At 36.5% G+C, this 14589-nt stretch overlaps 1 protein-coding gene across 1 annotated transcript; it reads left to right on the plus strand.

The window, feature by feature from the left end:
* Window positions 1-8416: 8416 nt before the first annotated feature.
* On the plus strand, window positions 8417-14268 carry LOC128204303 (calmodulin-beta-like). Its single transcript, XM_052905714.1, has 4 exons — window positions 8417-8549; window positions 12992-13145; window positions 13900-14000; window positions 14219-14268. The coding sequence occupies exons 1-4, from the start codon at window positions 8417-8419 to the stop codon at window positions 14266-14268; spliced, it is 438 nt and encodes a 145-aa protein (XP_052761674.1).
* The last annotated feature ends 321 nt before the right edge of the window (window positions 14269-14589 follow it).

Consider the following 14589-nt stretch of genomic DNA (forward strand, 5'->3'; position numbering starts at 1 on the left):
ACGTCTGGCGTCTAGGACGTTATTTGGTCACCGGTTTCTAATGTCGAAAAGTCCATCCTAAACATTACTTTTCGGAAGTCGGGACCTGTTTTTGGTCTGTAGGTAGCTCATTTCCGGACTAAACGCTACCATGGGGGCATCTGGGACGTAATTGGTTACCGGTTTTTGACGTCATGTCGATATGTGTCTCCTAAACGTTACTCTTCAGCGAGTCATCCCATACCTTATAATGGGAGTTAATGACGAAGATGTCTCAGGATCCGCGTATGCGCAGAAATCGGGAGTGGTTTTGTTAAATGGCTAGTTTCCCGACGAAATGAAACCATCGAAGCGCTTCTGACACAATTACGTCATCATTTGAGACGTCAACAAGTTTATTTTATAAGTTACAAATTGCGCCAAAAATACGTTAAAATGGGGTAGTTAAACTCGCAGATATTTTAGTCGGGACATGTTTTGTTTACAAGTTGGCTCGTCTGCCGACTGAGCGCGACCGTCAGGGCTTCTGGAACGCAATTTGGTCACTCTTTTCTGACCTCAGCAAGTGCCTCTTAATCGTTACTTTCCAAAGGGGCCTCCGTATCATAGTCTTATATTGCGTAGTTAATGTCGAAAATATATCAGCATCTGAGCATACGCGGATGTCGGTACCGATTTTTTTCCTTAGATGGCTCACTTCCCATCGAAACCGCCCCCCCCCCCCCGAGGCGCTTTCAGATATCTAAGGATACGCGCATATGCGGAAGTCGGTACCTGTGTTGTTTTTGGGGTAGCTAGTTTCCGGACTGGTCGCGACCGTCGGGGCGTCTGGAACGTAATTGGTCATCGGGTTTTGACGTCACGTCGACAAGTCCCGCCGCAAACGAACAAACTTGGTCCCAGCTTTCTTTTCGGTCAGGAAAAGTTCGAACTTGTCGCACACATTTTTGTCCCATTGTAACCCCATGGGTAGCCCCCGTTGACCTTCAGGGACGCCCATTTGCGGCCTAGTGATGTCAACAAAAGTAGGGCTAACATGCCATTCGCCTTCTTCTTCATTTGCCACTAAGCGGCACGCAAAATGACGCCCATGGACGCCCAACGTTAAACAAAAGTCTTGCTAACATGACATTCGCCCTTCGAAGACGAACGGGACAGGTCCAATCTACTGTGTTGAAAAAAAGGGTCAAACTCGGCGCGTAAAGTCGGCCTAGTGATGTCGAACAAATTTTGTATACATGAGTTTCGCCTTCTAAGACGACCACGAGAGTTTACAAACAATCGCCACATGTTAAATGGATTTAATTCATGTTGTTATTAAATGATAAAGTGTTGGATGTTCATAATTGCATCGGCAAAGAGATATTTATGTTGAAAGTGAGATCTTGTCATTCACAACAGAAATGAAATCAACTTTCGTTAAATGCTACACATTTTTCAGCATTTGGGGATGGGGCCTCAAGGGAGAATGATTTTTGAGGTCGGTTGTTGGCGGATTATTGTTTAGATACTGAAACATGTTTTTTTTCTGATGTTATACCACCAAGATCTGCACCCGCGGCGGCTCCAGGCAAGCTCACACCCCACGCTTCCATGCATACGGCGGCGGCCCTCCTACTCGTCGCCGCGTGGCTCCCTGGGGGCCCGTATTGCGGCGATTTCTATCCAAATTATTTCGAATTTACACGGCACCTTGTTATTGGACCGATTTGAATGCAAGTGACAGGATAGGAAGGGATTATAGGGTGTAGTTTTGTCGCTTCTTATGTTGTTTTGCGTACCACTCTCCATGCAAGGCTGTATTTTCGAAAACATTTTAATTTTGTAAATTATGAATTGAAAGTAAAAATATGACTGAAGAACGCTGATTTTCTACTCAATTGATATCTATACTTGAACCCATGGTTTCTCATTATTATATGAAACAGCTGAAATTGATATTATGTTCGACATGAACATAGTAACTGCTATAAACATTCTTGGTTTCGCCAGATAGTATTTCTTAATTTATACAAAAGACATTCAAATAACAGGTGATTCTCATCTTCTAACCAAGTATATGCTCTTCGTAATCGTTCTTCGTTTGGAAATTTGTTCATTTTCCGGTGTCATTAAAGATAGTCATGATAGTCGTAATTTAGTTAATGCTAGTTTATACTTTTTAATATTAACAATCTTCAGATATGCCTGTATTTCAAAATTTCAAAAAAACAACTCCATTAAATGACGCTCTTGTTCATTTCTCTAATCTATTATGCCAATTTTGGATATAGATAGCTTTAACGCGAAGTTAATCAAAATAACATGCGCACCTTTAAAAATATATATTGATATTGTGCAAACGCGTGTCATACATAACGATGCCATACCGTAGCGCAAACACTACTTGCCTATAAAAGCTCAAAAATTAAGTGTCCCACGTTGTATGTCTACAATTATACAATCGAAACAACACAGACACTATCCAACAGCCAAAAGTATATTTTTATTATCTTTATGGACAAAGGAATCAACGCCTTCCAGACAAGACAGGACACTTCTTACGACAATTAATTAAATTTAAAATATTTTTACAAGTACAGTAGACGAAAGCTTAAACATAAACCCCGTTTAATGGCTCAAGATCAACGCAAAAAACAATGAACACAAGACATGAATATTCAATAAATATTTAATTCACATTTGAACGGTCAGCGACGGTGGCCGTTACTGCGGATATTAACCTGGTGTACGCATTGGTAATAAATTAGTTTAGTTAAATTAAATGGGGAAATTTTAGAACTGATTAGAAAGACCATTAGAGGTTCTTTCTCTCGCAAAACGTCAAACGAATTCAAGATCGTTGTACTTCATTGTCCGGATATATACTCGGAGTTGTCATAGTTTTGCGTGCAAAATGTGTGTGCGTGCGAGGCTGCGTATGTGCGTCCGTCCGTGGATGTGTATAAAAGTTAGATATTATTAGATTGGTTTAACTTAAAACAGTTTCCTGACACGATCCTATATATCAGTCTTGTCCTCCGAATTTTACACAGACCAGTTGACAATTAAAATAGGAACACATTTGGAAAAGCATGAAACTTATTTGGTTGTTTACAGTTTATGAAACAACAATTTCAAGTTAAAGAGTATTAATTAATTCACATCTGCCTAAGAGGTGAAACGTTCAGTAAATTAGTATAATTTTAGTTTTAGAAAATAATGCAGAATTCTGCTAGTTAATCATTTTTTCTTGTTGCTGTAACCTTCGCAAAACAATTTTAAAGGGAGGCTTTATAACATAGCATATCTACAATTGGACTATTTTTATTTGTGAAATTGAAACACGTTAATATTTCAAGTACTTAATATCAGAGCGCGAGTCTTCCCTGTATTTTTCAATGTGTAATTTTCATTGTAGTATACAAATATCACTGCTTAATAAGTATTCAGTAACCATTATAGAAAAGTGTTATTTCGAAAACTATCAATGAATGCTACTATATGGTCATTTTGGCATTGCATAAAGAGCTTAACAATTAAAACACTATTACTACATATGGAGATAATAAATAGAATGTATTTGAATAAAAACAAGAACAAATATTTTCGTTAAGGTTTTGAAACGGTCATCGAAAAGCAGAAAAAAACCCATTAATGTGGGTTATACAATGAAGTAGTTAAACGGCATGAAGTACCATCTTAATGATTAAGAATGGGGAGAGTGTGCGTAGTAGGCGATCTAGAGACGTCAAACATAAAAGTCTGGGGCAAATAAGAACCGCCTTCTAAGACGAACAGAATCAGTTCCAGCTCTTTAAATGGTCGGGAAAGGGTATTACAAGGCGCACAAAGTTCCTACGGTAACGCAATGTTCACATGACATTCGCCTCCTACGATAAATGGAGCTGGTCCCTTTGCTATGACATGCGGGAAAGTGTCTTACTATGCGCAAACATTTTATCCATTGTATGTCAATGGGCACCCAAAGTGACGCCCAGAGACGTTTTTAGGTCTGAGTCACATAATATTTGCCCTCTTAGACAAGTGTCTAACTAGCGCACAAAGTACCAAATGTTACCCTATGAGCGGCCTCGGTGTGGCCAAAAACGAACGCACATCGGCGGCCATCTGACATCATAAAAAACCGGATCACATGAAATTCGGCTCCTTAGAGGAACTTTAACCGGTCCCTTATCTCTAGTTGGTCGGAAAAATGTTTAACTTCTCGCACAAATATTCCCTTTGTTATCTATTTGGCGGCCCCGGTGACGCCCATAACCGCCCAAGAACGGCCGTCTGACGTCAAACAAAAGTCTGGTTCACATAACATCTGCTTTCTAAGACGGATGAAATAGGTCCAAGTTCTCTTTCTTATCGGAAAAGTGTCTAACAAGGCTCACACAGTTTCCAAATTATACTCAAAGGGCGGTCCCTGGTGACGCCTAAAGACGCCCATAGGGGCCTAGTGACGTCAATCAAAAGTCTGGTTCACATGAAATTCGCCTTCTTATACGCACGGAACTATCCCCAGCTGATTAACTTGTATGGAAAAGTGTGTAATTAGGCGCTAAATGTCTCCCATTGATATCCAATTGTTGGTCCCGGTGACGTCCAGAACCACACATTGGCGATCTAGTGACGTCAAACAAAAGATTGGCTCACATGACATACGCCTTCTAATACGAATAAAAATCGGTACCATATCTCTACTTGGTCGTAAAAATGTCCCCAATGATGGGACGTCCCGTGTTTCCGAAAATATTTTTGTTTCATGTCAAAAGGCCCCCCATGGGCGGCCTCCGGTGACGCAAAGAACCGCTTATGGGCAGCCTAGAGACATCAAACAAATGTCTGGTTCACATGACATCTGTGTGAAGGAATAAAGTTTGGCAAATCAATAGGAGTTTAAGTGTAAACATCTTTGTTGTTGCCTAAGTGGTTGATTGATATTTTTACGTGATGTAAGTAATGCATAGTAAAATTGTCAAAATAGCTTATGCATGTATAAAATTCCAGGTGGTCTAATTGTTCAGGTGTCGATTAACTTTTATTAGTGTTTTCTTTCTTGATACCGGCGTGGGTTCGCACCCCACTAATTCGTACATACTTTATTTATATTATAACAGTATTTTTCTACAATTGTCCTTATCATAGAGTAAAATAATGATAGATAAGTGCTTTCAGATGCATAATCGCGAAACTTTTTTAACTCCAAATGTCTAAGTTAAAAAATGCAAATCATTTGTGTATAAAGCAACATAGAATTACAAGTATTCAGAAAGTCACGTGATATGCAAATATCGTAATGACGTTGTGCGCGCTAAATTAAGACTAAACTAAAAGTAACTTTCGGTTTTGTTGCATTATTTTTTTAATGCATTAACTGCATTTTTGGGGGCTTAACAATGTAAAAAGGGTTATCAGAAGTCATTTAAATATACAGACAAAAACATATATTTACATCAATAATACATAATGGAACATTTCAAATACATGCTTTATATAAATATGTTGATAAATGTTCATGCGGATATGCCTAACGAAGCTAACGGCTAAGATTAGTTGAATTATTATACTCATTCAGGTCTGTTCAAATCAATGAATGGTTTGGAATCTTATTTGTTAAAATGATCAGTCATTGTAAATAGCGAGATTGAACGATATATCACAATATACATTTATAACAAAACCAAGTATATCCGTATATGATCATAACAGAAAGTTCAATGAAGTAACAATGCAGCTCTTATTGTGTTTGAGTACCACTTACTGCATTTCGCTTGTCTAAAATTAATACCCTAAAACTAAGTGATTATAAGATTATCAAAAAGACCACAAAACCATATAAGTTTCATTGTAAATAAATATTGAACGTGTTAAAATAATCCGATTAGCGCGTTTGTTTTGAGATCATTGAAATATAAAGAAAGTAAAGAGCAGGACGTGTTAAATAATTTAATCACCACTCTTTGTTGACTTGGTGTTTCAAGGATAAAGCGGTTATAAACACAACATTAGAAGATGGTGCGTACCCTATGTGTCAATAAATATATAACAATCTTTATATTTAGAGAAATATTGATTTAAATTCTGTTTTTATATGAAAAACACTTATGTTTAGGAGATATAAGTGCATCCAATATAAACATTTTTTCTTTATGGTTATAAGGTTAATACCTCGAGGACGTAGAATCTGGAAATAATGAAACAAAATGAAACAAAGCAAGAATAACTTTTTTTTCAGTTTCATCTTTACATTTAAGTTAGTAAACTATATTAAAGATACCAAAACCCATGGAATGTTTTGTTTTTCTAAAAAGTCAAAAGTTATAATGTTTAAAGAACGTATGGTTATCAGGCACTCATTAATACAAAAATAAAATTGCTAAATTACCATAATAATATTTTGTTTAACATATCATGTCATAATAATAACGTGATAATGGTGTTATTAAAAAGGAACATACACAAATAATGTAAAGCTTAATTATTTTAAATTAAACATATAAATTAGCTCTATGTTAATAACTGAAATGCACTAAAACATCTTTGCATCCGAATGAGTGATTGCTTACCTTAAAGGTGTTTTTTTTTCAATTTTCAGGCAGCCAAAATGGACAAAGCTCAGTTCGAGAATGGTGAGGAATATTTGAACTCTTATTCTCTTAAGTCTGATACGTTTGAACGAATCAGTTTATTCACAACATTACCCTTCTAGTAATTTCGGCATACTCATCCTCCGAGCGGTTCTCCACCATTATATCACCATACTTCCTAGTTGTGCCAGGGTTTGGCCAGTACTTCTCCATTTAGGAGACTGAAATAACACATCAATAAATCGGAATTTTATAAACACTTTCTGTATAAAAAATGTTAACTGTTTATGAAACAAAGGTCAACAACAGGAATCTAAACTCAATGTAAATAACATGGTGTTTTGTAGTCAGAAAATATTGATCATTAATGTTCTACTTTATGAAAAACAATTTAAAAGCCTCTAATCAACCTTGCCCTCTTAAACGAGCACCAATAGTTGTCTCTCCCCATTGAAGGGAACTAATGTAGAATTCTTTTTTTTTATTTATCTTGTCATCATTTTCTAATATTGTTAAATTATTACTTCTGTTTGTTCCTTTTGGAAACCATATGCAAATGCAAGGCAGAAAAAATAAGCTGTTTAGAGACACCCGAGGTCACAAGACAGAAGACACAGATTAAACAATAAATACAATATCATCATTATCAATACATGTTGCGGTAACCATCTTGTAACTGTCAAGTCAAATGTATATTACATCTAGAATTGCATGTGCGTCGGCTATGAAATATTTGATTTAAGTTCATTATCATAGTTTTAAGTATATATCCGGTCCAATGGCAGTTCAACTGATACAAACAGAAAACGAGATAGATCAAACATTTTTTCTGCGTATATTGCGAATTCACAGTTAAGTTTCATTTCTGGTACAAGAACGTTCAGATTTATAGCATTTTGCATTCAATTAAAGGAAAATAACTTTGTTCGAAAATGATTTCATTAAATTATTATGGTAAACTGTTCCATTAAAACATTTTAGTTGCAAATGTACTACAAAGCCTTTGAGCAAGGTCGCTTTAAATGAGGAAAGAAAGTGAATCTCTTTTAATATCATTTTAAGCGGATCACACTGATCGACAATCTGTTAAAAGTGCTATAATATTGTAATTGGCGGTCTTAATGCATCCTTACATTGTTATAAACCTTACCGACGTTTTAAGTATTCCAGACAAATTCTAGAGTGGTAAAGGCATCTTTATTTGAGTCATAGATTTATAAATCAAATTTTATCATTGTGCATATGTAATGCCGGCGCCGTACAAAATATTAAGCATTGCAGTTGAGTTTTGGCAATTTGAGAGTAAATAGTTATCGACAGCGATTGAGCTATGATTTCAATGATCATTGTCAACACGTTTGATAAAGCGTTTATAAAACATATGAAGAGCCGAGACAATAACTCTGATATTACTCTGGCCATAGCTTTTGAGCAAATGGTGTGATCCGGCAGTCCATAAACATGATAAGAAATGCTATGGTTTGAGAGTGGTCATGAATGTGTGACGCCTTAGACGACGACGACGGCTGACAACCAGAACCCTATATGTCTTCCATGTTAATGATGCGACAAAATACTTCTTCCGTGTATTTGTTTTCAGTGTTTGTGTGTGGTATATATACTAAACAACACAAGAAGAATTTTAAAATATTAAAAAATAGTACATTGACCAATACTAAATCGTAGGTATATAGATACGAAGCATTATAAATAGTCACAGAAAGAATACATGATAGCCTCCTTTAGTATGTCTGTAAATATTTGTTAAAGGCAGTCAGTTTGTATACTTGTTTGTTTTTTCTTTCTTTATTTACATTTCCTTTCTTTCTATTTATATTTATTTTCAAGACATCAAAGAGATGTTCAAGGTTTTCGACAAAAATGGTGACAAGACAATCACTGTGAAAGAAATGGCGACTGGGCTTAAAGACATGGGCTTTAATATGGACAAGGGCGAACTCAAGGCAGCGGTGAAGAAGATTGATGCTAATGGTTAGTACTTGTGTATGAAATATAAGACATGGGTTAATATTCAATAACCAACTTAAGTTAATTTCATGTGCATTAAACTTTGAATTCATTCACTCTGTTTGTCTGTTATAAATAAGAAATAATCCGATTAGCTACATCGTTCTAAGATTCAATTAAGACCACTATTGAATACCAGGCATAGGCTTCATAATGAGCAAGAATGAATGCAGCAGTTTCGACAATTTATTAAAACGGTGAGTACTTGTAGATGAAATATACGACAAGGTTTTAGTATGAGCAAGAATTACCTCAATGCAACGATAAAGAAGATAGATGCTATCAATGAATCGTTGTGTATAGAATATTATACATGGGGTTTAGTTTGAGCAAGAATGAACTCAATGCAGCGGTAAATGAAGAATACTCTAACGTTGAGATCTTGTGTATGTCTATTAAGATATGAAAGCTCAATATCAGATTGTGCACCTAAAGTAAAGACGAGATAAACTTTAACCACAATGTTTTTGTCAATACAAGAGATCAGTTTGGGCTTTAATATGACCAATATGGATCTCCGGGCAACAGTAAAGGAGATAGAGTCGTAGAATATATATTCATCTTCATTACGTGAATTTACCACTTCATATAGTTGTGGTTAAGGTGATTTCGTTTGTTGGTAAAACATTTCAAGCTGCACTTTCACTGATTGAACGTTTTGACAACTTTTTCATTTTTTTTGTATTGAAACGAGCCATTTTTTTGCGAACACCAGTGATATAAGACTGCTGACAAAAAATCAGATAGCAGATTTTTATATTTAAATTCAAAAATTGATGTTTTATGCATTTCTCTTAAACCGTTAGTATCGGTTTAAGCCATAAAACATTAATTTTCGAACGGAAATATGAAAATCTGCAATCTAATCTTTTGTCAGCAACGCTTTATCATTGGTTCGCAGATATTTACGCAAAAAAATGTTCTTTTTATGACATAAAAATAAAACAAAGTTGTAAAAACGGTATATCTGTGAGTGTGCAGTAAAAACACACGATGATTTTAACTTGTAAGGTAATACCCGTATCATAGATGTATGGTTATGCCATTTAGATGCACAGTATGTGTTCAAGTAAGCACAATACATGTTCTGTCCCGTTCCTATAAAAGTATGGCCGTAAAAGTATTAATATTGTGTGAAAACTAGTAAGTTTTAAACTGGATTTAAATTCTTGCATAGATCTAGTTTTAAAATAAACCATTCTGTTTTGTTTAGATGATAAGAGCTAAGAACTTGTTTTTATGCCCCCGAAGGTGGGCATATTAAAATCGCACCGTCCGTCCGTCTGTCCGTCCGTCCGTCCGGCTCTGTAACTTTCCCTTGTATGGACAGATTTTAAAATAACTTGCCACATGTGTTCCACATACCAAGACGACGTGTGGCGTGCAAGACTCGTGTCCCTACCTAAAAGGTCAAGGTCACACTTAGTGTTTATTCACAATGGAGTGCTGCATATAAGGACATAGAGTATAGGTTGTCGTGTCCGGGCTGTAACTTTTCTCTTGTATGGACAGATTTTAAAATAACTTGCCACATGTGTACCACATACCAAGACGACGTGTCGCGTGCAAAACCCGTGTCCCTACCTCAAAGGTCAAGGTCACAGTGTTTATTCACAATGGAGTGCTGCATATAAGGACATAGAGTATAGGTTGTCGTGTCCGGGCTGTAACTTTCTCTTGTATGGACAGATTTTAAAATAACTTGCCACATGTGTTCCACATACCAAGACGACGTGTCGCGTGCAAGACCCGTGTCCCTACCTCAAAGGTCAAGGTCACACTTAGTGTTTATTCACAATGGAGTGCTGCATATAAGGACATAGAGTATAGGTTGTCGTGTCCGGGCTGTAACTTTCTCTTGTATGGAAAGATTTTAAAATAACTTGCCACGTGTGGTCCACATACCAAGACGACGTGTCGCGACCCGTGTCCCTACCTCAAAGGTCAAGGTCACACTTAGTGTTAATTCACAATGGAGTGCTGCATATAAGGACATAGAGTATAGGTTGCCGTGTCCGGGCTGTAACTTTCTCTTGTATGGACAGATTTTAAAATAACTTGCCACATGTGTTCCACATACCAAGACGACGTGTCGCGTGCAAGACCCGTGTCCCTGCCTCAAAAATGTCAAGGTCACACATAGTGTTTATTCACAATGGAGTGCTGCATATAAGGACATAGAGTATAGGTTGTCGTGTCCGAGCTGTAACTTTCCCTTGTATGGACAGATTTTAAAATAACTTGCCACATGTGTTCCACATACCAAGACGACGTGTCGCGTGCAAGACCCGTGTCCCTACCTCAAAGGTCAAGGTCACACTTAGTGGTTATTCACAATGAAGTGCTGCATATAAGGACATAGAGTATAGGTTGTCGTGTCCGGGCTGTAACTTTCTCTTGTATGGACATATTTTAAAATAACTTGCCACATGTGTTCCACATACCAAGACGACGTGTCGCGTGCAAGACCCGTGTCCCTGCCTCAAAGGTCAAGGTCACACAGTGTTTATTCACAATGGAGTGCTGCATATAAGGACATTGAGTATAGGTTGTCGTGTCCGGGCTGTAACTTTCTCTTGTATGGACAGATTTTAAACTAACTTGCCACATGTGTTCCACATACCAAGATGACGTGTCGTGTGTAAGACCCGTGTCCCTACCTCAAAGGTCAAGGTCACACTTAGTGTTTATTCACAATGGAGTGCTGCATATAAAGACATAGAGTATAGGTTGTCGTGTCAGGGCTGTTACTTTCCTTTGTATGGACAGATTTTAAAATCACTTGCTACATGTGTTCCACATACGAAGATCACGTGTCGTGTGCAAGACCCATGTCCCTACCTCTAAGGTGAAAGGTACACTAAGTGTTTATTCACAAGGGAATTCTGAATATAAGGACATAACAGTGTCGGTTGTCAAGTATGGGTGGTATTTTTCTATGTTCAGAGGCAATTTAAAATAACTTGCCATATGTATTTGACACGTAAAGGCAAGATCAACATTTCATGTACTGACCTTGTTCGTAGGTCAATGTCACATTCGGGGGCATTCGTCACATACTGTGACAGCTCTTGTTTCATTACGAGTTCGTGTTGTTTTTTTTAATAGGTAGCTAGGTTTAGCAAACTTAGGTTAACTCTTTAAATTCCAATTTGGCATGGCCTTATTAAATCAAAAGAGTATTTGCGTTTGTAACACAATGAAGATCTGTCCAGAACACTATTAATTAAAAAGGGTTAGACACTAGATTATTAGAATATCGATAAAACGGTATTTCCTCAAAACAAGCCTACAATTGTCAGTGCAAGCCAGTAAGAGGCCGATTATACATCACTTTACATGGTCAACATAAGAAACAAAAATTTATTTGTTGTCTCATTTATGTTCCCCGTTTTAAATAGCGCATAATGGTTTCCCAGTTTGAATCATATCTGTTTTATGTGGGCATACACATATTCGGACGCTATTTTTAAACTTACTGGGATTTATGTGGTAACGAAGTAAATTTCAATTTAGACGAATGTGCAAGCATTTGTATCATCTGGTGTCTAGCCCCTTAAACTGCGGTAAACTAGTACGATCAATTAATAATTATCCTATAATACTATATGGATCAATAGTTTTAAACTGTGACTTTGGTGTCCGAGTAAAACATAACATTTAAGACTTACAACAGCACCCGACAGTATACCACTTCATATGAATAAACTTGAGTTAAAATGGGCATATTTAGTAAGTAAAAACACAGTTTGCAATAAACAACGCTTGTGATATTGCATCGGCAAAAGAACTTTGTTTAATTAAGCATGATTTCGGCGAAGCACCCGTATATTTCTTCCAATTTACGTCGATGCATTTTTTCTTTCGGTCCTTGCATATAATTTCAATAAAAGTAGGTATTTCAGTGGTTATTTTATCATTTTCTTTAGATTCTTTATTCCTTGTTTCCGCTTTAAGTATTATCTATGCTTTGTATGGCATACTTAATCGAACATTATTGCGTATTGAGAGTTAATCAGACGTTGTCATCGTGAACTTTGTAATCGATTGAAGGTGAACTTTCAATAAGATCTGTAATTCTGTTTAACTATCCGTAATGATTATGATTGCTAGCTTGTCAAGTGGCAAAGTATGAGGGCACAACTGTTAATTGATTTTGTTAAAATGTTTAACTTACGTCATACAATCATTTTCACGTAAACGTAATTAGATCGTAGACCATAACAATTCTGCGTCTTCCATATTGTTGGCAGGCAAACATTCGCAACTATTTCGTGCTAGCTGCCTTTATGTTTATATTCATTTGAGCATTAGGATCTAACAGCCAGAATGTAAAAGGTATGTGGTAATAACTCTGTCTAAAAGAATCTCTCAATGACAAACCTGCTGTTGCTATATAATTTCAGGAAACGGCCTAATCGAGTACGGCGAGTTCCGCACGTTTATGCTTAAACAGTTTAAACAGTCACAATCAAGCGGAGATAAACAGAAGGAAATCAAGCAGGCTTTCCGGTTGTTTGACAGGGATGGAAACGGCTTCATTGAAAGGGGCGAGTTTAAGTAAGTAATACTTTATTTGAATCTAATATTTACGTGAAAAACTACAGAAACAAGCTTAGTAGACAAAAATTTAAACATAAACCCCCTTTAATGGCACAGGGTAAATGCCAAAGACATATAACACAAAAACAAAAAAAATAATCAATCAAGAAACATTGAACAACAGCTCAAAACTCCACAAACAACACAGATAACTTTTTGAGCGAACCATGAGTGAGAGGGGATGGTTATTACTTTGAAGTCTCACACATGGTTAATATTGGGTGTCTGAAATATAGTTATAGTTAAAGCAATCTTGCGTCAGATCTGTGTTCGCTGTTCTTATTATTTGTGTGATAATTAGTGTTTACCTGATATAGCCTCGACATGCAATCAGTAGGAAGGCACTGAGTGCACCAGGAGAACCACAACCAATTACAGAGGCTGAGTCTAACATACTAACGAAGGGGTGTATATAACATTAATTTTCACTCTTGAATTAAGAACATTGATGTGTATTGATCAGGTAAATAATGAAGTCACGTAGGGAGCCGCTGACAATGTCAAATCTGACTATTTAGGCTGACATTTACTGCTATGTTGTTGTTTATTTATCAGACAGGCGATGAAGAAACTATTGAAACCCCTGACAGAAGCGGAATTTATCATCAAGATGGGTGAATCGGACCCACATTGATTTTTATTTATCTGGACACATTTATTGATCTTCAGTATATATTTTCAAGATGATAACAAATTGTTCTGTATTCATCAGAAAGGCGATGAAGGCCCTTGGGGAACCATTAACAGAGGCAGAGTTGACAATCATGATAAAGGAGGCTGACAAGGATGGAGACGGGAAAATTAACTATGAAGGTGAAAATACTACTCACCATTTACTGTAATGTTTAAAAGACTAATTGGTATTCATGTAAAAAGTGTTTGCTTAAATATCTCCGATTGTTCCACTAATATTTTAGTAAAAATATTTTATTTACTGTGCATAACACAGACCATCATATATTCTGAATGACTGATTCAGGGACCAATTCTTGAGTGTGTAACAACATGATATGTGTATTTCTTCATTTTAGAGTTCGTTCAGCTCTGGATGAAGAAATTAGAAGAACAGAAGAAGACGTAGTGTTAAAGTGACCTCGAGATTTCTGTTTTGTTCAAGTGACATTGACATTTCTGTTCCGTTCAAGTATTATCGGCATTGCTAATACCTTTAAGTCATTTTGACATTTCTGTTCCTTTCATGTGGCAGTTTCATTTCTGTTTCCTTCAAGTGACATTGACACTTCTGTTTCTTTAAAGTGTCATTGACATTTCGGTTTCTTTCATAATGCATAGTATGTGGGCTATAACCTTATTGGAATACAGTATATATGAGATTTATCGTATTAAGTAGGATTTCGTTTGTGATAAGGTATGATTAGTCTATGTGTTTTGAATATATTAA

The sequence above is a fragment of the Mya arenaria genome, chromosome 10 (assembly GCF_026914265.1).
Source record: "Mya arenaria isolate MELC-2E11 chromosome 10, ASM2691426v1".
NCBI classification, from domain to species: domain Eukaryota; kingdom Metazoa; phylum Mollusca; class Bivalvia; order Myida; family Myidae; genus Mya; species Mya arenaria.